This window comes from Mirounga angustirostris, unplaced genomic scaffold (assembly GCF_029215605.1).
Source record: "Mirounga angustirostris isolate CCGP_5_RB_7025 unplaced genomic scaffold, mMirAng1.0.hap1 SCAF_4, whole genome shotgun sequence".
Classification (NCBI taxonomy): Eukaryota; Metazoa; Chordata; class Mammalia; order Carnivora; family Phocidae; genus Mirounga; species Mirounga angustirostris.
This window is the reverse complement of record NW_026991712.1, coordinates 84,908,456-84,935,829: the sequence shown is the minus strand read 5'-3', so window position 1 is coordinate 84,935,829 and position 27,374 is coordinate 84,908,456. Positions and strand designations below refer to the sequence as shown.

Below are 27,374 nucleotides of genomic sequence, written 5' to 3'. Positions count from 1 at the left end.
TTGTCTTCACGTTTGATCCAGTTTGATCCAGGACTAGAATTTAGAAGGATTTAAGAACTCTTTAGAGGACATATATTCAGACTCTTCTCACAAATGTCCCTCCTCTCATCTTGACTTTTGCCTTCAGATAGACACAGCTGGTTCCATTGTGTCCTGTTGCAAAGATCTGGAACACAGGCTTGAGGTAACCCTATATGCAAGAGAAACCAGACCAACAGGCGGCTGTGTGTTGTAAATTAAGGTGTTTAGTCCCTGGGACACCCGCAGGCAAGACCTGGATTTTTCCACAAGAAACGCTATGGATATGAGTAAACACATCAGTGAGCTTAAAGTTCTACATGTTTGCGACAATTTAGGCCTCTTTAAACTTAGAAGGGGTATAGTAAGTGAAGATTAAATATAAAATGCCTAGTGCCGCCCTTCGCAAATAGTCATCACTCAGTAAGTTGGTGTCTGGGCTCTTAGTTTCAGCGACCTTCCAGGACTTCAAGAAAATCTACACTCCTTAGGCTTATATTACTCCCTTCTGCCACCCAATTCTACCCCAGTCTTCACTTTTCCTACTCCATCGGCCAGGGAAACTGGCGGATTCACTCCTAATACATTGGCCACCCAGTCCTGGCGACTTGCGCCCGCTGGGGCTGAGGAGCGAGGTCCACTGTCCCGGGCGAGGAAATACTTCCAACGAAGGGGCCCGCCGCGCGCAGCCTTTTGGGAGTTGTAGTTCTCAGAACTCAGAGCCTCCAAACAGGCGTCACCGCGGGACTCGTTTTCCCATGCTCCTATGCGCATCTACTTGGGACAAGCCCTTGGATGGGTGAAGAGGTGTGTGGAAGCTTGCTGACAGGAAAGTGGAATCTAGTCGTCTGTGTTCGTGGAGTCTGCTGCCGAGGAACTCAGGGCTGGTTCCTGTCCCTTCGGAGCCCTGGAGGCCAAACTTGGATTCCAAGTTTAAGATTCCCTAGAGGGTGAAAGATTAGGAGCTGAGCTTCCCCCTGCCGGGTCTGCAGCGGGAGTGGCCAACCCCGACCCGAGTTTAAAACTCCCAGGGAGTCTTCGCTGCTCCCACGTCCGCTTCAACCCCTACGCTCCCACTTGGGGTCTCCCTTAGGGCCGGGAGTCGCCGCGGTCGTTGGATGTGCGTGCCGGCGGGTTCCCGGGAACTTGGGGGCGGCCGCTGAGCCCCGGCGCGGGCGGAAAGTTTATATTCGCTTTCTGCAGCCTCACCCCCCGAAGGCCGCCCAGCGGCTTCCACCATGATCAGCGGTGTGTTCAGCGTGCGCATGTGGGGGCCCGTGGGCTTCCTGACCTCGCTGGCTTACTGCGTCCACCAGCGGCGGGCCGCCCAGGCAGAGCCGCGGAGTGCGGACGGCCAGCATCCCGTCGACCGGAGTCGGCTGGAGTTGAAAATGGTGCAGGTCGTGTTCCGACACGGGGCCCGGAGCCCTCTCAAGCCGCTCCCGCAGGAGGAGCAGGTGAGAGGTCGGTCTGGGCAGGGGCTGGTGGGGCGAGGACCGCGTGGTCGACCCGGGCTGGACCGGGCGCCCTGAACACTCACCTTTGGAGTTTTACTCTCACTGAGCTGGATTCCTGTTGGGTCCAGACCAAGGGAAAACTGCTGTAGCCAGTTCCGCCCCCAGCTCTTGAGCAGAGGAGCTGCTGGCCTGGTACTCCTAGCCCTCTTTCTTCCTCGTACCCTCCAGGTGTAAGGCAGCCCGGGAACGTCCATTTGTGCCCCTGCTGGCTATGGTGTAGCACAGCTGGTAGCACTGTGCTACTTACGGTACTTACTTAAAGCGCCTAGGGATCTTGTTAAGATGAGGATTCTAATTCAAGCAGGAGTGAGGTAGGCCTGAGATTCTGTGTTTTAACAGCTATTGGGGTGAACTTGAGAACCAAAGTTTAGTGCATTTCTGTGTGACTGTTTTGAAGGTTGTCAAGAGTTGCGGGAACCTTTGTGACCGGAACCACGTAGCTGGGATCACAGTGGATAACAGAGCTCAATATCTTTGGGAACAGATTTTTACAGCAGCTTTCTCCCAGGCTTTGCTGGAGACCATCTGAGATCCCTTGAAGGCTGCTTTTTTTTTTTTTTTTTTTTGGTAATAAGTGCTGTATCTTGGGGCTCTCCCTTTCTATTTTGGGTTTCTAAAACTCTTGTGGAAGGGATTTGAAGTAGGAAAATATTTTTAATTGGCTAGTCTTGTGGCTATAATGTCTTAAAATCTACCTGGTTCGGTCAGGATAATTATGACTAAAGCACAAATAATTAGTTTTTTTTTTTTTTTTAAGTGATTAACCTTACTGAATTTGATTTTTGGGGAGAAGCAGTGAAGGTCTCTGACCTTTGATAGCAGGCAGGCCTGTAATTGAAGAACTGGCTTCCCAGTGAGGATAGAGGCAACCTGAAATCCCCAGGCCCCTTAGCCGTCACACTTACCTGTGGAGTGTTTTTGCATTATTGGTCCTCCAGGTTAGTTGGAGCAAGTTAAATAGATGTCCAAACCTGATATTTGGCATACTCTTCATGATCATAGTTGCTTTCCAGAAACCCTTAGGGTTGTGTCCTCACACTGTATGCTGGAAAATCTAGTTTTTAAAGCTGCTCACACACGAACTAAAACTTGTAAAGCACTTCCCACATAAATAAATAAATTTTGGCAGGCACTTAATTCTACTATCAGATTTCTAGTTAGCCTTTCTGAATGGCTATACCACTTTCTAGTATTGGAGTATCTAGTATCCACTTCCTGGTATTGGAGTTTCTTTTTTTCTCTTCCTCCCTTCTTCCCCCACCCCTCTTCCTTCCCTTCTTTTTGATGCTTTTTCAATCCCTTACTCTGCCTCTTTGTATTGGGTCACTAAATTTCCCTTATGATTTTTGTACAAAGCCCATCTCATGTGCACTCTCCCTTCTCCATTTATTCTTGTTACAGAAAAGCTGGAAAATAACATATAGGGGTGGAAGACTCATGTTAAAAGACAAAACTATCAGTGGTAGCAAGAGAATAAAAGTCTAAATGTCTAGGCTTGGACCTACTATGTACAGTATATATACTCCCTTAATTTAGATTCTTATAGGACTTTCTCCTGAGCCAGGACATGTGTGATGGGTACCTTCTGCCATTATGTTGGAAGGGGCAGTTTGTAGCTCCCATAGAATGCCATCTTCACTCATCTTCTGTCTGTGTAGCCACAAAATAAGAACCATCTGAGTCCATGGCCTTGCTTCGCAATTAGGGAAGGCACTTTACTTCTCCTGCCTGCTCACATTCTCAGACTTCAGGCAAATGCATTAGACACCTTTGATTATCTCTTATAAAGTTGTGTGAATAAAAGCCAGGGATGGAACCAAGCCTCTTTCAATTTAGGCTGCGAGCAGGTGTCATCAGCTTCCTGTAACTTGTTTCTGGATGTTTTCGCTCAGGTTTTCTTTTCAAGATCCAGTTTGATAGAGGTTGTTATTGGGATTTTCTGATCTTCCTGGTTCTGATATTAACTGTAGTTAGAAGGGACTACCTGGCAACAATTCTAAAACTAAAATTGCCTTTGATAGATGTCTCCAGACTTGTGACTGGTTTATCGATGACAAGTCACTTCATTCAGTTGTCTCACAAATCTTCAGAAAGTAGCATTGTCTAAAATTAGATGTTCTTTTAAATTCTTAGTTTTCTCTTTTTAAATTTATTTTATTTTACTATGTTAGTCACCATACATTACATCATTAGTTTTTGATGTAGTGTTCCATGATTCATTGTTTTTGTATAACACCCAGTGCTCCATGCAATACGTGCCCTCCTTAATACCTATCACTGGGCTAACCCATCCCCCCCCCCCCCTCTAAAACCCTCAGTTTGTTTCTCGGAGTCCATCGTCTCTCATGGTTCGTCTCCCCCTCCGATCCCCCCCTTCATTTTTCCCTTCCTATTATCTTCTTCTTTTTAACATATAATGTATTATTTGTTTCAGAGGTACAGATCTGTAACTCACCAGTCTTAGAAAATTCACAGCGCTCACCCCGGACATACCCTCTGCAATGTCCATCACCTAGCCCCCCCATCCCTCCCACCCCCCACTACTCCAGCAACCCTCAGTTTGTTTCCTGAGATTAAGAGTCTCTTATGGTTTGTCTACCTCTTTGGTTTCATCTTCTTTCATTTTTTCGTCCCTTCGCCTATGATCCTCTACTTGTTTCTCAAATTCCTCATATCAGTGAGCTCATATGATACTTGTCTTTCTCTGACTGACTTATTTCGCTTAGCATAATGCCCTCTAGTTCCATCCACGTCATTGCAAATGGCAAGATTTTGGGGGTTTTGATGGCTGCATAATATTCCTCTGTGTGTGTGTGTGTCTGTGTGTGTATACACACACACCACATCTTCTTTATCCATTCATCCATTCATCTGTTGATGAACATCTTGGCTCTTTCCATAGTTTGGCTATTGTGGACATTGCTGCTATAAACATTGGGGTGCACATACCCCTTCGGATCACTACGTTTGTATCTTTGGGGTAAATATCCAGTAATGCAATTGCTGGGTCGTAGGGTAGCTCTATTTTCAACTTTTTGAGGAACCTCCATACTGTTTTCCAGACTGGCTGCACCAGCTTGCATTCCCACCAACAGTGTAGGAGGGTTCCCCTTTCTCCGCATCCCCGCCAACATCTGTTGTCTCCTGACTTGTTAATTTTAGCCATTCTGACTCGTGTGAGGTGGTATCTCATTGAGGTTTTGATTTGGATTTCCCAGATGCAGAGTGATGTTGAACACTTTCATGTGTCTGTTGGCCATTTGGATGTCTTCTTTGCAGAAATATCTGTTCATGTCTTCTGCCCATTTCTTGATTGGATTATTTGTTCTTTGGGTGTTGAGTTTGATAAGTTCTTTATAGATTTTGGATACTAGCCCTTTATCTGATATGTCATTTGAAAATATCTTCTCCCATTCTTTCAGTTGTCTTTTGGTTTTGTTTACTGTTTCCTTTGTTGTGCAAAAGATTTTTCTCTTAATGAAGTCCGAATAGTTCATTTTTGCCCTTGCTTCCCTTGCCTTTGGCGATGTTTCTAGGAAGAAGTTGCTGCAGCGGAGGTCGAAGTGGTTGCTGCCTGTGTTCTGCTCAAGGATTTTGATGGATTCCTGTCTCACATTTAGGTCTTTCATCCATTTTGAGTCTATTTTTGTGTGTGGTGTAAGAAAATGGTCCAGTTTCATTCTTCTGCATGTGGCTGTCCAATTTTCCCAACACCATTTGTTGAAGAGAATTTTTTTCCATTGGACATTCTTTCCTGTTTTGTTGAAGATCAGTTGACCATAGAGTTGAGGGTCCATTTCTGGGCTCTCTATTCTGTTCCATTGATCTATGTGTCTGTTTTTGTGTCAGTACCATATTGTCTTGATGATGACAGCTTTGTAATAGAGCTTGAAGTCCAGAATTGTGATGCCGCCAGCTTTGGTTTTCTTTTTCAACATTCCTCTGGCTATTTGGGGTCTTTTCTGGTTCCATACAAATTTTAGGATTATTAGTTCCATTTCTTTAAAAAAAGTGGACCGTATTTTGATGGGGATTGCATTAAATGTGTAGATTGCTCTAGGTAGCATAGACATTTTCACAATATTTGTTCTTCCAATCCATGAGCATGGAACGTTTTCCCATTTCTTTATGTCTTCCTCAATTTCTTTCATGAGTATTCTATAGTTTTCTGAGTACAGATTCTTTGCCTCTTTGGTTAGATTTATTCCTAGGTATCTTATGGTTTTGGGTGCAATTGTAAATGGGATGGACTCTTTAATTTCTCTTTCTTCTGTCTTGGTGATGGTGTATAGAAATGCCACTGATTTCTGTGGATTGATTTTATATCCTGCCACTTCACTGAATTCCTGTATGAGTTCTAGCAGTTTTGGGGTGGAGTCTTTTGGGTTTTCCACATGAAGTATCATATCATTTGCAAAGAGTGAGAGTTTGACTTCTTCTTTGCCAATTTGGATGGCTTTTATTTCTTTTTGTTGTCTGATTGCTGTGGCTAGGACTTCTGGTACTATGTTGAATAGCAGTGGTGATAGTAGACATCCCTGCCGTGTTCCTAACCTTAGAGGGGAAGCTCTCAGTTTTTCCCCATTGAGAATGATATTCACTGTGGGTTTTTCATAGATGGCTTTTATGATATTGAGGTATGTACCCTCTATCCCTGCACTCTGAAGAGTTTTAATCAAGAAAGGATGCTGTACTTTATCAAATGCTTCTTCTGCATCTATTGAGAGGATCATATGGTTCTTGTTCTTTCTTTTATTAATGTATTGTATCACATTGATTGATTTACAGATGTTGAACCAAACTTGCAGCCCAGGAGTAAATCCCACTTGGTCGTGGTGAATAATCCCTTTAATGTACTGTTGGATCCTATTGGCTAGTATTCTGGTGAGAATTTTTGCATCCATGTTCATCAGGGATATTGGTCTGTAATTCTACTTTTTGATGTGGGTTTTTGTCTGGTTTTGGGATCAAGGTAATGCTGGCCTCGTAAAATGAGTTTGGAAGTTTTCCTTCCATTTCTATTTTTTGGAACAGTTTCAGAAGAATAGGTATTAATTCTTCTTGAAATGTTTGGTAGAATTCCCCTGGGAAGCCATCTGGCCCTGGGCTCTTGTTTGTTGGGAGATTTTTGAATACTGCTGCAACTTCCTTACTGGTTATGGGTCTGTTCAGGTTTTCTATTTCTTCCTGGTTCAGTTTTGGTAGTTTATAGGTCTCTAGGAATGCATCCCTTTCTTCCAGATTGTCTAATTTGCTGGTATATGGTTGCTCATAATATGTTCTTATAATTGTTTGTATTTCTTCAGTGTTGGTTGTGATCTCTCCTCTTTCATTCATGATTTTATTTGTTTGGGTCATTTCTCTTTTCTTTTTGATAAGTCTGGCCAGGGGTTTATCAATCTTAGTAATTCTTTCAAAGAACCATCTCCTAGTTTTGTTGATCTGGTCTACTGTTCTTTTGATTTCTATTTCATTGATTTCTGCTCTGATCTTTATGATTTCTCTTCTCCTGCTGGGTTTAGGCTTTATTTTCTGTTCCTTCGCCAGCTCCTTTACATGTAGGGTTAGGTTGTGTATTTGAGACCTTTCTTGTTTCTTGAGAAAGGCTTGTATTTGCTGTATACTTTCCTCTTAGTACCACCTTTGCTGCATCCCCAAAATTTTGAACAGTTGTGTTTTCATTTTCATTTGTTTCCATGAATTTTTTAAATTCTTCTTTAATTTTCTGGCTGACCCATTCATTCTTTAGTAGGATGCTCTTTAACCTCCATGTATTTGAATTCTTTCTGACTTTCCTCTTGTGATTAAGTTCTAGTTTCAAAGCATTGTGGTCTGAAAATATGCAGGGAATGATCCCAGTCTTTTGGTACTGGTTGAGACCTGATTTGTGACCTAGGATGTGATCTATTCTGGAGAATGTTCCATGGGCACTAGAGAAGAATGTGTATTCTGTTGCTTTGGGATGGAATGTTCTGAATAGATCTGTGACGTCCATTTGGTCCTGTGTGTCATTTAAAGCCTTTATTTCCTTGTTGATCTTTTGCTTAGATCATCTGTCCATTTCAGTGAGGGGGGTGTTAAAGCCCCCTACTATTATTGTATTGCTGTTGATATGTTTCTTTGATTTTGTTATTAATTGGCTTATATAATTGGCTGCTCCCATGTTAGGGGCATAGGTATTTAAAATTGTTAGATCTACTTGTTGGATAGACCCTTTAAGTATGATGTAGTGTCCTTCCTCATCTCTTACTATAGTCTTTTGTTTAAAATCTAATTTGTCTGATATAAGGATTGCCACTCCAGCTTTCTTTTGATGTCCATTTGCATGGTAAATGGATTTCCACCCCCTCATTTTCAATCTGGAGGTGTCTTTGGGTCTAAAATGAGTCTCTTGCAGACAGTATATTGATGGGTCTTGGTTTTTTTACCCAATCTGATAGCCTGTGTCTTTTGATTGGGGCATTTAGCCCATTTACATTCAGGGTAACTATTGAAAGATATGAATTTAGTGCCATTGTATTGCCTGTAAGGTGACTGTTACTGTATATCATCTGTGTTCCTTTCTGGTCTATGTTACTTTTAGGCTCTCTCTTTGCTTAGAGGACCCCTTTCAATATTTCTTGTAGGGCTGGTCTGGTATTTGCAAATTCTTTTAGTTTTTGTTGTCCTGGAAGCATTTTCTCTCTCCTTCTATTTTCAATGACAGCCTAGCTGAATATGGTATTCTTGGCTGCCTATTTTTCTCGTTTAGTGCTCTGAATATATCATGCCAGTCCTTTCTGGCCTGCCAGGTCTCTGTGGATAGATCTGCTGCCAATCTAATGTTTCTACCGTTGTAGGTTATCGACCTCTTTCCCGAGCTGCTTTCAGGATTTTCTTTGTCTCTGAGACTCGTAAGTCTTACTATTAGATGTCGGGGTGTTGACCTATTTTTATTGAATTTGAGAGGTGTTCTCTGTGCCTCCTGGATTTTGATGCCTGTTTCCTTCCCCAAATTAGGGAAGTTCTCTGCTATAATTTGCTCCACTATACCTTCTGCCCCCCTCTTTCTTCTTCTTCTGGGATCCCAATTATTCTAATATTGTTTCGTCTTATGGTATCACTTATCTCTGGAATTCTGCCCTCGTGATCCAGTAGTTGTTTATCTCTCTTTTTCTCAGCTTCTTTATTTTCCATCATTTGGTCTTCTATATCACTGATTCTCTCTTCTGCCTCATTTATCCTACCAGTTAGAGCCTCCATTTTTCATTTCACCTCATTAATAGCCTTTTTGATTTCGACTTGGTTAGATTTTAGTTCTTTTATTTCTCCAGAAAGGGATTCTCTAGTATCTTCCATGCTTTTTTCAAGCCCAGTTAGTATCTTTATAATTGTCCTTCTGAACTCTAGTTCCAACATCTTACTTAGGTCCGTATTGATTAGGTCCCTGGCAGTTGGTACTGCCTCTTGTTCTTTTTTTTGAGGTGAGTTTTTCTGTCTTGTCATTTTGTCCAGAGGAGAATAGATGAATGAGAGAACAAAATGCTAACAGGGTAACAACAGAAAAATATACACTGAACAAATCAGAAGAGACCAGAAATGGGGGAAAAGAAAGGGAAAGAAAAAGAAGAAGAAAAAAAAAAAGAATATGATCAGGCTGGTGAATAGATCAGAGCCACACACTAGATTTTGGGTGTATTTTGGTCTGTTAGAAGAAACTGCCTCCCAAAATTTTAAAGAAAGAAAAACTTATATATGTACAAAATAAGGGTAAATACGATGAAGGGATGGAATATGACTGTAAAGATGAAAATTATAAAAGATTTTATAAAAGGAATTGATAAAAAGTTGGTTGAAAAAGAAAGAAGAAAAATTAAAAAAAAAAAAAGAATGTGATCAGGCAGGAGACTAGAACAAAGCCATACACTAGAGATTTATGGTATATTTTGGTCTGTTAGAAGAAACTGTATCCCAAAATTTTAAAAAGAGAGAAAAACTTATATATATATACAAAAAACAACGTTAACTACAATGAAGGGATAGAATATGACTCTAAAAATGAAATGTAAAAAATATTTAAAAGAAAGAATTGATAAGACGTTGGTTGAAAAAGGGAAAAAGAAAAATTAAAAAAAAAAGAAAAAGAAAAAAAGAAAATTTTAAAAAATTAACTTTGAAAGACTAAAGAATCATGGCGAAAATGCCATGAATTCTATGTGCCGTATTCTCCTAGTGCTGGTGTTCTGCTGTTCTCATTGATCGGTAAACTTGGTCTTGGCTGGCTGTTCTTGCTGATCTTCTGGGGGAGGGGCCTGTTGCCGTGGTTCCTAAATGTCTTTGCCGGAGGCGGAATTGCCCCACCCTTGCCCGGTCCGGTCTAAGTCATCTGCTCGGGTTTGCTCTCGGGAGCTTTTGTTCCCTGCGAGCTTTCCGTACAGCTTTGGAGGCCGAGAGTGAAAATGGCGGCCTCCCAGTCTCCGCCTGGAGAAGCCGAGAACTCAGGGCCCGACTCCTCAGTGTGCCCCCAGAGAAAAGCAGTCAGTCACTCCCGTCTCCCCGGTGTCCGGCCGCACCCCGTGTTCACCTGGCCTGTGACTGAGTGTTTCTATTCCTGGCTCACGACCCCGTGTGGAGTCTCCAAACCCAGCAGATCCCTGCAGTGTGCTCCCATGCCGCTCCTCCCGGGGTAGGAAGGGGAGTCTCCCTGGATCTGCCACTTGTTGGGTCCCTGCTGGAGGAGCAGTGGCCTGACTGTGCTGTGGGTCACGGTTTATGGCAACCCCAAGCTGAGAGCCTGCTCCTCGGCTCCGTCTCTGCAGCCGGTTTCCCTGGTCCGATCCCTGGGAGCTCTGCCGCACTCAGGCACCCCCGATCTTTCTGTAGCCCTGAGGGTCCTGAGACCACACTGTCCCAGTGAGGGTTCCACCCCCCACTTAGCCACTGGAGCAACGTCCCTCAGCGGACGACTTCTAAAATTTCCGATTTTGTGCTCTGCTGCTCTATCACTTGCCAGTAGAGGCTGATGGAGGCCCCCTCCCCCACCATCTATCTTCCCAAATATCTCCTCGGATTCACTTCTCCGCACGTCCTACCTCCAGAAAGTGGTCGCTTTTCCATTCATAGAAATGCTGCTATTCTTTTCTTCAATCTCCTGTTGAGTTTGTAGGTGTTCAGAATGGTTTGATCCCTATCTAGCTGAATTCCTGGGACTGGACGAAATTTAGGTCTCCTACTCGTCCACCATCTTGCTCCCCCTCCTAGATGTTTTTTTTTTTTTAAGTTTTTTTTTATTTATTCATTTGAGAGAGAGAATGAGTGGGAGCACAAGCGTGGGGAGGGTCAGAGGGAGAGGGAGAAGCAGACTCCCCGCTGAGCAGGGAACATGACACAGGACTCCATCCCAGGACCCTGGGATCATGACCTGGGCCAAAGGCAGAGGCTTAACCGACTGAGCCACCCAGGTGCCCCTAAAATTAGATGTTTTATTGAGTTGTTTTCTTTTGGCCTGAATGGCTGTTGACTTACCTTCCTTTAGCTGTGCTTGGGAATAAAGCTCTGGAACTTAATTGGCTATTTTTCCTGATTATTAGGTTAGATCCAAATACACATTGACAAGATAAATGTTTTCAGATTTCCCTCAGCTCACCTCTAACCAAGATGGCCTCCAACTCAGGCAGGTTCCTCAGTTTTTATAAAACAAAATCCAACTTATCTCAGCTCCACTATTGATTAAAGAATTTGGGTTCCCATTTATTTGATAATGTGGCAAGGTGGGAAGCATACTGTCAGTCTCATTGTTACTTAATACTTACCCAAAGCTCAGCTAAGAGAAGCCGTATTCAGGAAGCAGTGCATGAAGGATATGCCAGTGAGTCCATTCATTCCTCTGGAGCAGTGTTCTTAACTGCTTGTTCTTGGCAGGACATTAGATTCAACTGGGGAGCTTTAAAAAATACTAATGCCCGGGTCTCCTCCTAGAGATTCTGAATTAATTGGCCCAGAGCATCCAGACATAGCAACAGCCTCTCTGGTGAAGCTTTAGAATTATCTGGACTAGATAATATTAAAAAAATTGAGGCCCCACTCCAGGAGATCCAGATGTGATGAGCTCAGGATGGTGCTCAGGCATCAGTTTCTTTTAAAAAACTTTTTCTGTGATGCCAGTGTGCAGCCAAGATTTAAAACTATTGCTTTATTCTAAATTCTACACCCAGAAGGGTTTTGTTTACTTCTACGTAGATTTTTTTCTTTTACCTTTGGAATGTAGCATATCAATCTCAGTATAGTATTATCTTCAAGAAATGTGCTTTGGTGAGTTGCCATCATTCTGTGTTTGAGGAAACTTGAGAAACAATCCCACAGAACTCATTGCTGTGACTACTAAGAAGATGTTCATTATATTACTCTATCCTCTTTATGAGGACCCTTGGGAGGAATTTGTCTGTTAGCATTAGAAATGGTGTGCTTCTCCTGAACTATTGTCTTGCTTTTATCTTTAGGCTTGTCTAGCTGATCGAGTTTCTCCTTTATATAAAAGCCAGAAAGCTTGGGCGCCTGGGTGGCTCAGTCGTTAAGCGTCTGCCTTCGGCTCAGGTCATGATCCCAGGGTCCTGCGATCGAGGCCCACGTTGGGCTCCCTGCTCGGCAAGAAGCCTGCTTCTCCCTCTCCCATTCCCCCTGCTTGTGTTCCTGCTCTTGCTATCTCTCTCTCTGTCAAATAAATAAATAAAATCTTTAAAAAAAAAAAGCCAGAAAGCTTAGTGCCAAATCTTTGGCCCACCTAACAAGTATATGGATCTTAATAGTGTACATTTTTGAGAAACTTTATTTCTGTATCCAATTTTTGTCCCTATATTTGTTTGCTTCTGTCTTTCTTGCCTATTTTGAATTGGTTGTTTTACTATATTTTAGGTATTGCTATCATCTACCTGATGTTCTTAAAAACGGGGCATAAATAAGTAAGTAAAATTATAGAGTTAGTCTTTGCCGCTAACTTGGAAGCTGAAGAGCAAGAATGAGAATGAAAGTGTGCATGTGGGGTGGACACCATGTATGGACCTGGTGTATCATCTGTTAAAATTTTGAAAACATGTACTGCAGATTTGACATGACCTAGACTTCCAGGAGTCATCTCCTGGGAAACACCAAAGATCCTCTGTTGGTGGATATCCTTAACAAGAGGAGGTTTCTCTCTTTCTCTCTCTCTCTTTTTTTTTTTAAAGATTTATTTATTTATTTGAGAGAGAGTGCGAGCAGGGGGAGGGGCAGAAGGAGAGGGAGAAGGAATCTCAAGCAGACTCCCTGCTGAGTGAGGAGCCCACCACGGGGCTCAGATTCTGAGACCATGACCTGAGCCGAAGTCAAGAGTCAGATGCTTAACCGACTGAGCCACCCAGGCGCCCCAGGAGATTTCTTAGTGAGGCTGAATAGGCCCTGTGGACTTGGTGTCAGAGCCTGAGCTAAACACTGGACTTACAAGGTTGGATGATTCAGTGTTGGCTGTAAAAGAGATGTGCTGAAGGAGGGAGAAAAGAGATTCCAATTCCAGGAAGCCGTGGGAACACAAAGGAGGTACCTCAAACTTAAAATGTCCAGAACTGAACTCAGCTTGTCACCTGTCTTCTGTGTTGGTCTTAGTTTTAGTCATGGAGGACCTCTTGTCACCTTAGGCACCCGGCCTCAAAATCAAAGTAATTTTTTTTCTTTATTCTTCCTTGTTCACCTACCAACATAGCCCCCAAATAAAACTTTCATCTACTCACTTGCCAGGTTTGGCTCACATGTCTTGCATCCACCCCTTCTATTCCTACCACTCTAGATGAGGCCTTAGGCCCTCATCAGCTCTATTGTAGACATCTTGAAATTGGCTTCTGCATCAGTCTTCCCATTCCAATTATGATCTGTGCTGCTGGTTTTCAAACTATTCTTTGGAGCCTGTAGCCTAGGGGGATGCCAAGTGGCTGGGGCTCTGTATTCCCACTCTTACTTCAACTGGAGGAACTCCAGTTTTTGCCTTTGTATATGGAAATCTAAAGTCAAATTCTATTTGGTATTTGCTAATTAAAAAGTTTGAAAACTGCTCCCAGGTTGAGGCAAACCAAACCACTTCTTTCGTATATGCATTCTTTGCCATCTCTGCTTTGCTCAAACTTCTGCCTATTCTTGGAATTCCAAAGAACACCCTCTCCTTACCTACCTCTTACTCTCAAGTCCAGGTCTTTGCTTGTCTAAATCCTCTTCACCTCAAAGGCCATTCCTGTCATGAAACTTTTCCTGAATTCCCAGCCAGAAGAGAAGGTCATCTTGTCTTTGAACTGCTGTGGCCTTCATCTGGCTTCATGTGGCACATAGTTTCTGTTTTGGTGCTGCTATCATTTTCATTCATAACTCGCTGTCTGTCTCTACTGACCTGAAAACCCAGAAAAGGCAGGGTCATATTATCTCCGTCTTTGTGTCTTCCACAAGGTCTAGCAAATTGGTAGAGCTGTTAATTGTACCTACTGTGTGCCAAGCCCTTTGCTGGGCCTTCAAAATGCAGGGGTAAATAGACAACCCCGTCTCTGTTCTCAGAGCAGGACTGCTGAGCAGGACAGACTAGTAAAGAAGCTCTTCTAATACAGTTTGGTATGGGCTACCAAAAGAGGCACTGAAGCTACTGTGAGAGCATGGGGCCATGGTCACAGCCATCTTGTGGAATGAGCAGAAATCTTTCCAGATGAAAGGAAAAAGAAAATTTCAGGTAGAAGAAACATGAAGTTGAAAGGCCAGGAAGTGTGAGGATGGTGCTATAGGAGACAGAGTTGTGTGGCTAGAGACTAAGTGTGTAAGACAGGGAAGAAATGATGAAGAGAGAGAGGGAGGGAGGGGCAGAGTCCATCATGTAGTTGTGAGCCCTTGAAGGGTTTATGCAGGGAAGTTATAGGATCAGAATTTTGAAAGAAGGAGCCATGATTAAAAGGCAGTGGGAAGAAGGTCTGTGCTCTGAACACACAATCTTCTGATATCAGTTGCTGTATCACCCCACCCCCCGGGGGAAGAGGCTCAGGTTTGGGGGACTGGCTGTGGGTGGGAATGAGACAATGCCTTTTGAAAGAACGGAGGGCTTCCTTTGTGTGAAAGGAACCTGGGATTCCCAGTTGTGCTCTCCTGGGATATTTCTGGGAGAGGCAAAGATAAATACAATGATACATGACATAGTAAGTTTACAAATGTTAGTTTTAAAACAAAAAAAAGTAGGGGCGCCTGGGTGGCTCAGTCGTTGGGTGTCTGCCTTTGGCTCGGGTCATGGTCCCAGGGTCCTGGGATCGAGTCCCACGTCGGGCTCCCTGCTCGGCAGGAAGCCTGCTTCTCCCTCTCCCACTCCCCCTGCTTGTGTTCCTGCTCTCGCTATCTCTCTCTCTGTCAAATAAATAAAATCTTTAAAAAAAAAAAAGTAGTGGGGAATTGAACTAAATATTACTGTGACTTTAAGTATTGTAGGAATTCAGATAAGACAACCTACTAAAAGCTGGAGTAGTCACTGATGGAAAGTAAGACTTGAGCTGTCACTGGACTTGAAGAGAAGTTGGATGGGCACTAGGGACAGGAGTCCCTCCAAGCAAGGAAGCAAGCTAAAAGAAGATGCAGAGGAAGCGACGGGCATTGTCAGGTCTGGGGAAGGGAGGAGAGAGGCACAGTGACGGTACAGCAGGGGACAGGGGCTGGGCCAAGGTATAGAAGTCCTGGAAGGCCAGGTGCTTATTTCTTGAAACATTAGGAAAAAGCTATTGATAGGATGAAAGTGGCTTAGCAAGATTCATGGGGGTGGTGGAGATAATCTGTGTAATAAGGTTTTACACTCTGACAGTGAGATAAAAGAAGGACCTTTGGGAGTGACTTTTTCTAGCCAGTGTTCAAAGAGTTTAGTGCATGGCTGGTGGAGCAGTGGGGGAAAGTCAGAGGTTCAAGTTTTGGGGCCCAGGAGAATTGTGGTCTCGTTGCAAATCACATAGTATGTTGGGAAGAGGAGCTGGTGTATGGGAAGAAGAAAAGACTTTTGTTTTTATTTATTTATTTTTTAAAAGATTTTATTTATTTATTCATGAGAGACAGAGAGAGAGAGAGAGGCAGAGGGAGAAGCAGGCTCCCCGCGGAGCAGGGAGCCCGATGCGGGACTCGATCCCAGGACCCTGGGATCATGACCTGAGCCGAAGGCAGACGCTTAACCATCTGAGCCACCCAGGCGCCCAAGACTTTTGTTTTTAAAATTGAAGTCATCACATGTGACTCAGTGAATGTAAGAGTTTCATGGGCAGTTGGAGCTCTGAGACCTGTGGCTATGTGTGATATTTCAAAGCCTTTACGGTACAATGCAGCAGGAGCCAGACTGCAAGGAGAGAAGGAAGATGCTGAAGAAGTGAAGGTTTCTTGGGGGCAGCTACTTGTTTGAGAAATTGGATGAAAGGAGGGGAAATAGGTGGTAGTTACAAGGGACATTAAGTAGAGCCCTTAAGGGCGGGGAAGCGTAGAAACCTGCAGGTCGATTCCTAAAAAATTCTTACAAGTATATGCTCACTGAGATTATATTATACTCATTCATTTGTTCGCTCATTCATTCATTCACCAACTGTTTGCCTGCTAGGCATTCTGGCCATTTCTCCCCTTTACTGCTGTCTGGGCTTAGTGCCAGACAACATCTGAACAGTGAGTACTAGTGGGGCAATAACAGGACTTGGGCTAAGGACTCCTGGAATAATAAATTACGGTCTTTTCTTCCCTAAATTGGAACTAGAGTTAAAATTTCTTTCTTTCCTTCCCATGGGAAAGCTGTGGGTGATTCCAGCTATGTCTTCAAGGTGCTGCTGGATATTACTGCTGTAAGTTTCAAGAAACTTCTAAACAATGTGTTGTTTTTTGCGGTCACAGCAGGCAGAGTGGAATCTCCAACTATTAGAGGTCCCACCCCAAACTCAGTTTGATTACACCATCACCAATCTAGCTGGTGGCCCGAAACCACATTCTCCTTTCGACTCTCAATACCATGAGACCAAACTGAAGGTGAGCAGTGCTTCCCTCCTCTGGGAAGCCCACTGTAAAGTTTCCATGGTTTTCTCTGGGCTGAGTTTGGCAGACTGAGGTATTTTCATTCTTCTCTATCTTTCTGCCCCACATTAGGGGGGCATGTTTGCTGGACAGCTGACCAACGTGGGCATGCAACAGATGTTTGCCCTGGGAGAGAGGCTGAGGAAGAACTATGTGGAGGACATCCCCTTTCTTTCGCCAACCTTCAATCCACTGGAGGTCTTGTGAGTCACTCGAAAAAGGGATGTTGCACTCAGTTTAAGGTCTTAAGCATGAGGAAACCTGACCACCCCCCCAGACGGTTCCCATTCTCACCCAACATAGTTTGGGGCAGTTACCCTAGTGTAGTAGGATCCTGTGAACGTGTGGCCAATGGAGGTGACATTCATTGGCTTTTGGGTCCCTTGGGACAGCCATCATACAGAGAGATAAAGGATTCTTCCCAGCCCCGTAGCTCCCCTTATGTGATCTTAAAGCCTCCCAGCTGCTCTATAGGATAAGGTAGTATATATAATTGAATCTTCCTTCTATGAATGTCTCTACCTTTTTTTTTTCCAGTGTCCGTTCCACTAATATATATCGGAATCTGGAATCTACCCGGTGTTTGCTGGCTGGACTTTTCCAATATCAGAAAGAAGGTTCGAGTTTGGAGTCTAGAAGTCAGCCCCTATCCCAGAGGAGCTTTCTTCTTCCTTCCAAAGCCCTCCCTGCCCTCTTTCTTGGTGCCTGTTCCTTTGGTTTCTCTTCTCCTGCACATGTGGCTTCCATGCTGTACCTACTGTGGTGGGCGCTCCCTTGTCTGGCCTTCTGCTGCCCTTGCCAGCTTGACCTCCACATCTGCAGCGATGTGTCAGCCACTCTGATGTGCGTCTGGCTTCTGACTTCTCCTCTTAAGCTTCTACACAGGCTTCATGAGGCGGCCCTAGCCAGGTCTGGCGAACAATATTGGGGCTTTTTGCTTAGGTAGGACACTGCTGAAAAGGAAGGAGGCAGGAGGGACACTTAGCTGGGACCCAAGCCTACTATTGCTCTGGTCTTGGTGATAATCCACAGCATGACCCAGATGGTATTAACAGTATTCCGTGCAGCCTTTCCTCCCTGAGAAAGTCTGGTGAGTTTGGGTTTTGACATGTTCAACCAGTGAATGATCGCAGCTAATGGTACCCAGCCTTTTACCATTAAGGACCACATTTATTATTTTCCCTCATGGATCTCATGTGTTGAGGCCCTTTGACTATCAAGTGGAACTGCATTTTGTCATTTGTACTTGATTCAAATTTACATTTAATTGCCAGTCTGAGTTTCATATCAACATGACCTCACCAATATTAGAATACGAAAGTGGTGCCATAAGGCAAAGGTTCTTGCTTAGCTTCTTTAGCGGTATCTCAAATAGATATAAAATTTCCATCAGCCTTTAGAAAAATAAACTATGTAAAATAATAGAAACCTCTAGGCCAGAGGAGGCTGGCCTTACCCCACGCTGGGTTGGGTACAGCTGCTACTTCCGGCTGAAGTTGGCTGCTGAACACAAACAGCATGTGTCTAAGTAACATAAAGCAAACAGAGTGGGCTGCCCCTTATTTCCTGGGAGCCCCTGAGCTTTGGAATAATCCACAGTGCCTGGCCTCCTGAAAGCTCTTCACTTGCCGAGTTTCTAAAAGGCAAATGTCCTCTCTTCAGAAACACCAAAAGTATGATTGGATTAGGAAAGCTGTTTCTTGGAGGCAGCCTGACCTACTGGCAGGTCTCAGACTGGGACTGCCCCACATTCCCAACAGGGAGGGAAGTGGTATCATCACATTCCCAACAGGGAGGGAAGTGGTATCACCAGGAAGTCACATCCTGGGACTCTAATTTGACCATGTACCAAACCTTTTTTTAATAGCTTTGTGTATACTAACTTGTTTAATTCTTTTTGATAACCCTATGATGTAGGTAATATTATCCCTAATTTACAGATAAGAGAACTAAGGCACAGAGAGGCTAAATGACTTTCCCAGGGATGCAAAGCTGGTAAATGGTGGAACAGGGATTCAAACTCTTGCACTCTGGTTCCAGAATCCATACTCTTCACCTTTATGCTCTGTTGCTCAGAGGACACATATATTTGGAGAGGGCCTCTGGTCATTTGATCAACAAAGTGTGTCTGAATTTTGATATTATGGTAAAGTTACCATATGCTACTGGAGTTTTGACTATCAACAATTTGTTTGAGAACAATAGCTCTTTGGGGCTTAGATTCACCTAATCACCCCATATATTGACCTCAGTGAATTCCAGAGAGCTGCTGATAGAAGCTCTTTCTTTTGCCATCAGAGGTTAGGCTTGAGTTGTGTAGAAAGGGGAGCTACCACAGGCCCTTGCCACGTCTGGCACAGAGCAGAGCATGGGAAGGTGTTAGAGCACCTTGATGGGAGGGGATAAAGGTGCTTGTAAGCTCTGAGCAGTAGCGAACTACTGGGAGGTATACAGTTGACCTTTGAGCAACATGGGTTTGAACTGCATGGGTCCAGTTACACGTGATTTTTTTTGGTAAGTACAGTACGGAACTGTAAATGTATTTCCTCTTCCTTATGATTTTCTTAATCACATTTTCTTTTCTCTAGCTTACTTGATTGTAAGAACATAGTATATAATACATATAACATACAAAAGATGGGTTAATCAACTATTTATGTTATCAGTAAGGCTTTCAGTCAACAGTAGGCTGTTAGTAGTTAGGTTTTTGGGGAATCAAAAGTTATATGTGGATTTTCAACTGTGGGCGGGGGGATCAGTGACCATAACCCCCCAGTTGTTCAAGGGTCAACTGTATAAGAAACATTGTTTGTAGCCTAATGTGTGGTTCTTGGCAGTTCATCTGAAAACCTGCCTTTCCTTTTGGGCAAGGCTGTGGGGCTGGCAGGACTTGTGGCCTTGTGGTCACTTTTCTTAGATTGTCATGTGCTGAGTCACTGTATTGGTCTATAGGATTGGGCTTTGAAAAGCAAGGAAGTCACCTAGTTCTGATAGAGTCAGGGATACCCCATTCTTTGTTAGAACACCCAAGTGCTGGTAATACCTTAAGGCAGGAATCTTTGGGAATGGGTCAGGAAAGCGCCAGTCTGATCCAGGTCTGTGCCTGCTCTAGTCTATCTGTGGCCCAATAGGAGGGATTGTTCCAGACAGAACAGGCTGCTACTTGCTTTCTCCCTTTCTCAGACCATAGGAGAGCTTCTGTTGGCAAGGCCAGGGCATGTTGAAGGCAGGTACTGTCCTTAAGGAGTAACCTTGATGATCTATCTCCTGAAGCAGACAAGAGAAGAAGGGGGTGGGGATGCTGGGAAGAACAAGCTGAAGCCTCTTCCTGCCTGTGCTCCCACCTTCCTTCCAGGACCCATCATCATCCACGCTGATGAAGCAAGCTCAGAAGTCTTGTACCCCAACTACCAAAACTGCTGGAGCCTGCGGGAAAGAATCAGGTAACTTCCCTGGGTTCTTGCTCACCAGTGGGGGACAGACAGCCTTTTACTCTTGCTGGCAGACTCTGCCTGAACTCAGGGCCTGCCTAAGCTTACCATGTTGGTGGATAAGGGGTGGGAAGGGCTGCTTTACACGAAGGCCTGACATTGCTGTCCAGGAAGTGAAGAAGCTCTTGTTCACAGTGTAGGCTCATAGTGAAGGTACAGCGAGCTCAGCAGTAGCCACATGCTGGGCTGGAGAGATGGTATGTACAGCCCGAGTGGGGTTTGCTTTTACAAACCATTGTTCTCTCGACCATCGTGCTCTCAGAGGAGGCAGATGAAAACACTGACAGTAAGTAAAAGATGATTAAGCCAGTGGTCGAACTGCAAATCCAGATGGGCAAGCAGAAGACACAGATTTCCCTTCTCTTCCTAATTTGCTGCCCTGTACAAGAGATTGGTTTGGGCTGATGGTGCTTTTCAGTGTTCAGATATTTCTGGACTGCACGAAGACTATATAGTATGTGTTCCACAGAAGAGAGAGAATGTTGTTTTTAAGCAGACCTAGGCCATGGTTGTATTGCTTTTGGTATAGTAGAAGAAAATGCTAGAGTGGAATCTGGAAATTCAGGCTTTTATTCTAGCCCTGGTACCTGCTACCTTACTTTCACAAGTCATTTGAACTCATAGAGCCCCAGTTGACTCATGCGTAAGATGGGAATAATACCAACTAACCCCAATGTCTTGTTATTGAGGAATGAATGAGATCCCAAATGATGAATGAGATACACTTTGTAAACTGTATTACTATACAATATATGGATTACTTTTTATTTTTTGGCAGAGGCCGGAGGCAGGCTGCCTCTTTGCAGCCAGGAATCTCAGAGGATTTGCAAAAGGTGAAGGAAGGGATGGGCATCACCAGTAATGATGGAGTAGACTTCCTCAGCCTCTTTGACAATATGGCTGCCGAGCAGGTTGGATGACTGTCCTCCCCCAGCCCTGGGGGGTGGGGGTAGGCACCTGGACTGGCTGGCTCCTGAGTTAGAACTGGGTAGAGGGGAGCAGTGGAGGCAGCTGTGGTAGGACTTACAGGGAATAGCTGTGGGAACTGAGGGCTAGGCCCCAATCAGGGAGGACTCCTCACTTGGTTAGGCGCATGGATACTTAACTCTAGATCAGAATTTCTTGAGGCATGTTCTCCAGAATACCTGTGATGTGAGTGTGTATATTGTGGGCAGGCAGGGGTGGGGTGGGTGACGGGTAGGGGGGCGGTTGTTGCCTAAAAGTTTTAGAATCCCCATTATATCACTTTTTGGAGAGTCTGTATGCGCAGCAGCATATTAAAGATTCTAAGAAGTAAAGGAAGCTGGTCGGTCTTGAAATCTATTTCCCCCAAACTTATTTAGCCATAGAATCTTTTTTATCTAATAAATACTGAAGACCACACAATAGGAAAGCCTCCTCTAGATTCAAAAGCCAGACTCCCAAAGGTGCAGTGTAGCCTGGATCCTCCTTCCCTCTCTTGTCAGGATGACAGTGCGCCGTGAAGGCAGAAATGCCCTGTGCTTATGGGTAAAATAGGTGGAAGGTTATAAGATGAGGGCTTATATAAAGTATTTACACGGCATACTTTTTAGAAACCCATTTTGGGGAAAATGAAATTCATGTATAAATTTATGAATTCCTTACTCTGTATTTTATTTACTTGTTTTTTATGGTTTTAGAAAATACAACTGTTTTTCATTTTGAAGTAGGTGGGGAGCCATCAGAAAGGGAGGAAAAACAGCTTTTTTCCCCCCCTGGGCCTTCAGATCTCTAGGAATTGCTTCAGAAGGGCCTTGGGGATGTAGCTTTTTGAGCTGTTAAGGCCCTCCCCAGGAGAAGACAGGCCCCTGAAGGCTCTGTGGAAGCTGATCAGCTGCCAAGCTCAGTGAACAAGAAGCATTTCTTTGTAAAACTGTCCCCGTGGTCCTTTCAGGTGCACAGCCTCCTGAGCTGCCCGACGCTGAAGAGATTTGCACGGATGATTGAGCAGAGAGCAGTGGACACAGCCTTGTACGTTATGCAGAGGGAAGACAGGTGAGCAGCCTCGTCAGCCGCGGGCATCAGGTCACGCTTGGCCAGGCCTCTCAGTATGCGGGGAGGAGGGTCCCCCCGGCCTGCTCACGCCTGCGAACTGAGTCTCCACATGTGCTGAGGTAAAATCACCATGTTCTGCTGGCCTGTTGAATGGATTCAGCCCTAAGTCCTTACACTTCTGGAGCTGGGACTGGTGACCTAGGGCTTCCGTTCACTGTTATACAGAACCGGGAGCCACCACTCGACAGGGTTTCTCTTAATCACTAACTTTTTCGCCTTTTGCTTTAAGTTTCAAAGGGTTTGGGTGGGGAGAACTGATGGAAGAATAATGATTGCTCACTTTGGTCATCAGTTTACAACTTACAAGTCATTTCCCTGTTCTCACTGTGAGGGAGGTGTCGATATCCCTGACCACGTCCGAGTCCTGGCTTGAGAGATGAAGAAACTGGACCAGAGTGATGTGGGCTGTCTCACCTAGGCTTGGCTAGCAAGTGGCAGAGCCAGGACTCAGACCAGATCTTCTGTCAGTCCTGTGTTTTTTACGTTTCTAGGACTTAGGGCTTTGTTTTTAGAAGGTCTGTTTCTTGCCTACCAGAATGGAGAGTTTCTGTCTTACCAAATTAAAAAAAAAAACAACACAGCACCTTTCTTCGATAGGTTAATAACATTTGACTTGCACTCAGAATAGGTAACTTGGTAGAGGAGGAGATGGGAAGTAGAGGATCAGTCCAGGGAAGAAAAAGAGGATCAGTCCTGGGGAGGAAAAAGCAGCTAACATTTCAAGAATTTGCAGGGCCTGGTGCATGAGAGTAAGAACCTCTGGCTGCTTTTCTCCTCCTCAGAGTCAATGCATCCAGAAGGCTCCAGCTGTGCCACCCAGCTTGCTGCAACTCACTATGATTTGCCCCTTTCCCTCATCTGTTCCTGACGTGGCCGCACCCAGACCTAAATTGTCACTCATTGTCCTCCCCTACACACACACACACACACACATTTAGTAGATATTTTAGGCTTCACAGCACATGCATTATCTTTGCAGCTACTCACCTCTACCAATGTAGCATGAAAGCAGCCATAGATGATATGCAAACAAGTGGGCACAGCTCTATTCCAATAACACTTTATTTACAAGACAGGCAAGTGGGTTGGATTTGGACAATGGCCATAGTTCATTTTCTCTCAGTGTAAAGCATTTTAAACAAGATCTGATTCTTCTTTCCATTTTGGTTAGCCCTGGTTTCATAAAACTGATGTTTCTTCAAGGACAAATTAGATGGCCTCACAGTGCCATCCAACTTGGCTTGGCCTACGTACATTCTTCTGGAAAGTCTGTGTTGCGTACGGTATTGGTTGCCTACTCCTCATCCATCGCTTCAGCATTCTTTGACTTGTGATGGTGGTCATTTGTTTGCCCAGTCACCGTGAAAGAAAGATTGGTCTAAGCCAGTCATGACGACCCTTTTGTCCATGATTGGGCTCTGGAAATTCTGGAAGAGGTGTTTTCCCCCTCTTTGATCAAAGGTGAGAGGCACCAAAACCAAGCCTTTTGGTGGCTCACTGGCACAGCTCCCTGCTTTGTTTAGCACCGTGAGATGACAGGCTTGGAGTTGCAGTAACCACCTTGTGATCCTGAGCTGGCAAACCCGAGGGTCAGTGCCAGCCCTGCGAGCGGGCCCTGCTGATGAGCTTTGTGTGGCACCAAATAGATCAGACATGTCCTCACAGTCCAAACTCGAGAGAAGGGGGACTGGCACCTGGGAAGCAGAGCTCAGGATGCTGTTCCTTCTGATCGCTTTTCTGAGGGCCTTCTGGAATTCCTGGAAATCACTCTACCCTGTCCTTCCCAGCTTCTTCCTGGAGGCCTAGTTCTTCATGACTTATCCCAGTTTCCAGTCCCATCGCAGATGTGTTCCATACCTGGTGCTTTTGTTGTTGGAAGTGTCTGTGCACAGAGAACCCTCAAACTGAAGGCGGTGCCGTTTCTCCCCTCCCTGCCAGTCGCTGTCCCTCACACATTACTTGTCTCCTTCTCAGCTCTGTCTGATTGGGCTTCTGAGGTCCTGGGGGGCAGACCCAGCCCACCTTCCTGTGTGCCAGTGCCCGCTGGCTGTTCCAATGTTGTTTACTTGCCGTAGGGAAAGCCTTCAGATGGCCGTAGGCCCATTCCTTCATATCCTGGAGAACAACCTGCTGAAAGCTGTGGACCCTGCCACTCCACCCAGCAAGACCAGGTACCTGCCACAGCAACTCCGCTTTGTGCAGCTGAGGGCAGGAGGGGCCTCTGGCCGCGGGGAGGGAACCCAGGTTCAAGGGGGGCAAGAACCAGGCTGACAGGGACTGAATGGAGCTTAAGAGGTCATGTGTCCCAAAGATGTTCACAACATTGTTACCGTTCTTCCTGTGGCCCCCCGTCCTACTGTGGTTTGAAATTTTTATGTTAGCAAGAAAGAACTCTAAATTTGTTTTCCCACCTTTTTTTTTTTTTTTACTAACTGAACATGTGTGAAAGAGTAGCTAATTATGATGTCGCACCGATACAACGGCTTAATAGATTGTTTAGTTCGAACACCTTCACTGAGTGTTGAGAAGGGTGTGATACCCACCTGGCATTTTTAAATGTTGGAAGTACCTCCTGAACCTCCATCGCCACTTTCATAGCACATGGAACCCCAGTTAGGGGCACAGATTTGGAGTGTTACATGTCCTGGGCACTTGCTGAGCAGAGCGTGGTCTGCAGATGAACAACTTCACCACTGCTTGGGAGCTTGTTAGATTCTGACTTACTGAATCAGAATCTGCATTTTGACAAGATCTTCAGGGGATTGGTATGCACCCTACTATTAGAGAAGCACTGTTGTAGGCTGCCTTTTTTTTTTTTTTTTTTAAAGATTTTATTTATTTGAGAGAGAGTGAGAGAGCACAAGCAGGGGGAGTGGCAGTCAGAGGGAGAAGCAGGCTCCCCCGCCGAGCAGGGAGCCTGACACAGGGCTCGATCCCAGGACCCCAGGATCATGACCTGAGCCGAAGGCAGACGCCCAACTAACTGAGCCACCCAGACACCCCTAGGTTGCCTTCTTTAGAGAGAGAGAGACTGTACGGTAGCTAGAAACTTGAGAAGAGCTTGAGAACAGGAGGGGCCAGTGAGGTGAAAATAGGAACATTCAGGAACTTAGGGCCAGATTTATAATAGCAGATCGTGCCAGTGCCCTTCCCTATCCTTCTCAGCACCTGCAGTGACAGTACCTTTGTAACTGGCCCTTGCCACCTTGCCCCCACCTTGACCTTGTATCTGTAGAATACTATAGGATCCAGTGCTGGTCTTCTAGTTTAGGAGTCAACACATAAAATCCTTGATCTTTCCTAAGAGATAGTTACAGGGGACAGGTAGCTATCGATTAGAATGGCATCTTTCTTGCAGATGAAAGCCATTGGAGAATATGTTGAAGGCCAAACAGGCTTCTTAATACTCCTTTGAAATGAACTTAATTCCCCCAAACTGCAAGCCTCCCCAGCAAGGAGGAGAGCGTGCTCTACTAAACTCATCACACAGCTGAGAGTAGGAAGAACATTTGCCACAGGCAGGCAGATCCAACGGAGAGAAGAGAGGTAGGACCAAGCCATACATGCTTGATTTCTACTTTAAAGGTCACTCGGGGAGGAGTGAGTGGGTGGGTGGGCAAGCAGGTGGGCAGGAAGGGATCAGGAGAGCTACCCCAGTGGGGAAAGAAACAACATAAATTGTTGAATAAGGTCTCACCCCACCATCTCCTTCAGAGTTTTATACCAAGCTCCCTGACTTCTAGATGTCACCTGGTTTCTGAGGCAATGTTGTTTCTTACTCAAAGGGGGCAGATGGTGTCCTGCCTTCCAGAGTCCTGAGGTAAAGGACTGTGGACTGTTTTCTCCTTGCAGAAAGTTGTACCTCTACGCAGCTCATGATGTGACCCTCATGCCTCTCTTAATCACCCTGGGGATTTTTGACCACAAATGGCCCCCATTTGCTGTTGATCTGACCATGGAACTCTACCAGCACCGGGAATCTAAGGAGTGGTTTGTGCAGCTCTATTACCGCGGGGAGGTAAGACCTGTGAGGTGCAATTGGGTGGTAGCTAGGCACCCTCCCTCCAACCCCACCCACGTGGTTTAGCACCACGTCTCCCTCCTCAGGCTCAGTGGAGTCTCCTTGGTACAGTCAGTTCTCTGGATCCAATGGAATGACTCACAGCCATACCCAGGATAAGGCAGAATTGGAAATATGGTGGCAGGCTGGGATTTGGGCCTTATCGCACGTCTGCTGCAGACTCCTTCTAGAAACAGGACCGCCCTCCTCTTCCCCTGAGTGTCTCTGGGATGGTGTCTTTGGGAGGCAGTGTGCGTTGTCAGCGCTGTTGGTGCCTCGGCTGCTTTCGCAGGTTGCTGTCCAGGGCAGATGCTAGAGCACCCCCCAGTGATTAGACTTCGCCCTCCCAGCTTAGGGGTACAATGTGACTGTCTCCCCAGTCAATTCAGCAAGCAGTTCTTGAGTGACTGTCACAAGCAGGGCATAGTTCTCCTACCCTGGAAGCTGACCTGGTGGTGGGGCCTTCTTGGCTGTTCTATGTGTGCATGCACAGACCATTGGGTCAAAGCCTCGCAGGCCTCTGGGCACAGGTGAAAACAGCAGGCCGGGGTCCTCAGTGGCCATGCTGAGTTTTGTCTCTTCCACAGGAGCAGGTGCCAAAAGGTTGCCCTGACCGGCTCTGTCCACTGGACAAGTTCTTAAACACCATTTCAGTTTACACCTTGAGCCCAGAAAAATACCACACACTCTGCTCTCAAGACCAGGTGATGGAACTTGGAAATGGGGAGTAACTGATTTATACAAACAAGATGTGTTGGTTTTTCAATAAATGCCTTTACACACTGCCTCTGGCTGTCATGTTTGGGGATGGCAGGAACAAGGGTTAATGTATTTTAACAAGGGTTTTATTTCCTTCCAGTAGTTTTACCGAGGTCTTGTCTTGAAAGGAAGAGCGGTGTTGAGACCAAAGGGGTATTTCCTATTTTGTGGCTTGATTTCCATGTCCAGAAGCCTCTGCTGTGATGCAGGCTGGGGACATCATGACCCTGCAGAATTGTGTTGGTCTGGAACTTGAGTTCTTTTTTCCGGTCTTCATTTCACAAACATATACTGAGTACCTACTAAGTAGTGGGCATTATAAAAGTGAAAAGGTTCTGCCCTCAAGTTGTTTTAGCCCAGTGGGAGAGGCAGATAAGTCAGTGATGACAATGC

General features: G+C 45.1%; 1 protein-coding gene across 1 annotated transcript; it reads left to right on the top strand.

The window, feature by feature from the left end:
• The first annotated feature begins 789 nt into the window (after positions 1-789).
• Positions 790-27,007, top strand: ACP6 (acid phosphatase 6, lysophosphatidic). The gene is made up of 10 exons (XM_045896798.3): positions 790-1,475; positions 16,419-16,550; positions 16,668-16,798; positions 17,133-17,212; positions 19,951-20,038; positions 20,865-20,997; positions 22,002-22,102; positions 24,238-24,333; positions 26,015-26,180; positions 26,810-27,007. The coding sequence occupies exons 1-10, from the start codon at positions 1,257-1,259 to the stop codon at positions 26,951-26,953; spliced, it is 1,290 nt and encodes a 429-aa protein (XP_045752754.1). The 5' UTR covers positions 790-1,256; the 3' UTR covers positions 26,954-27,007.
• The last annotated feature ends 367 nt before the right edge of the window (positions 27,008-27,374 follow it).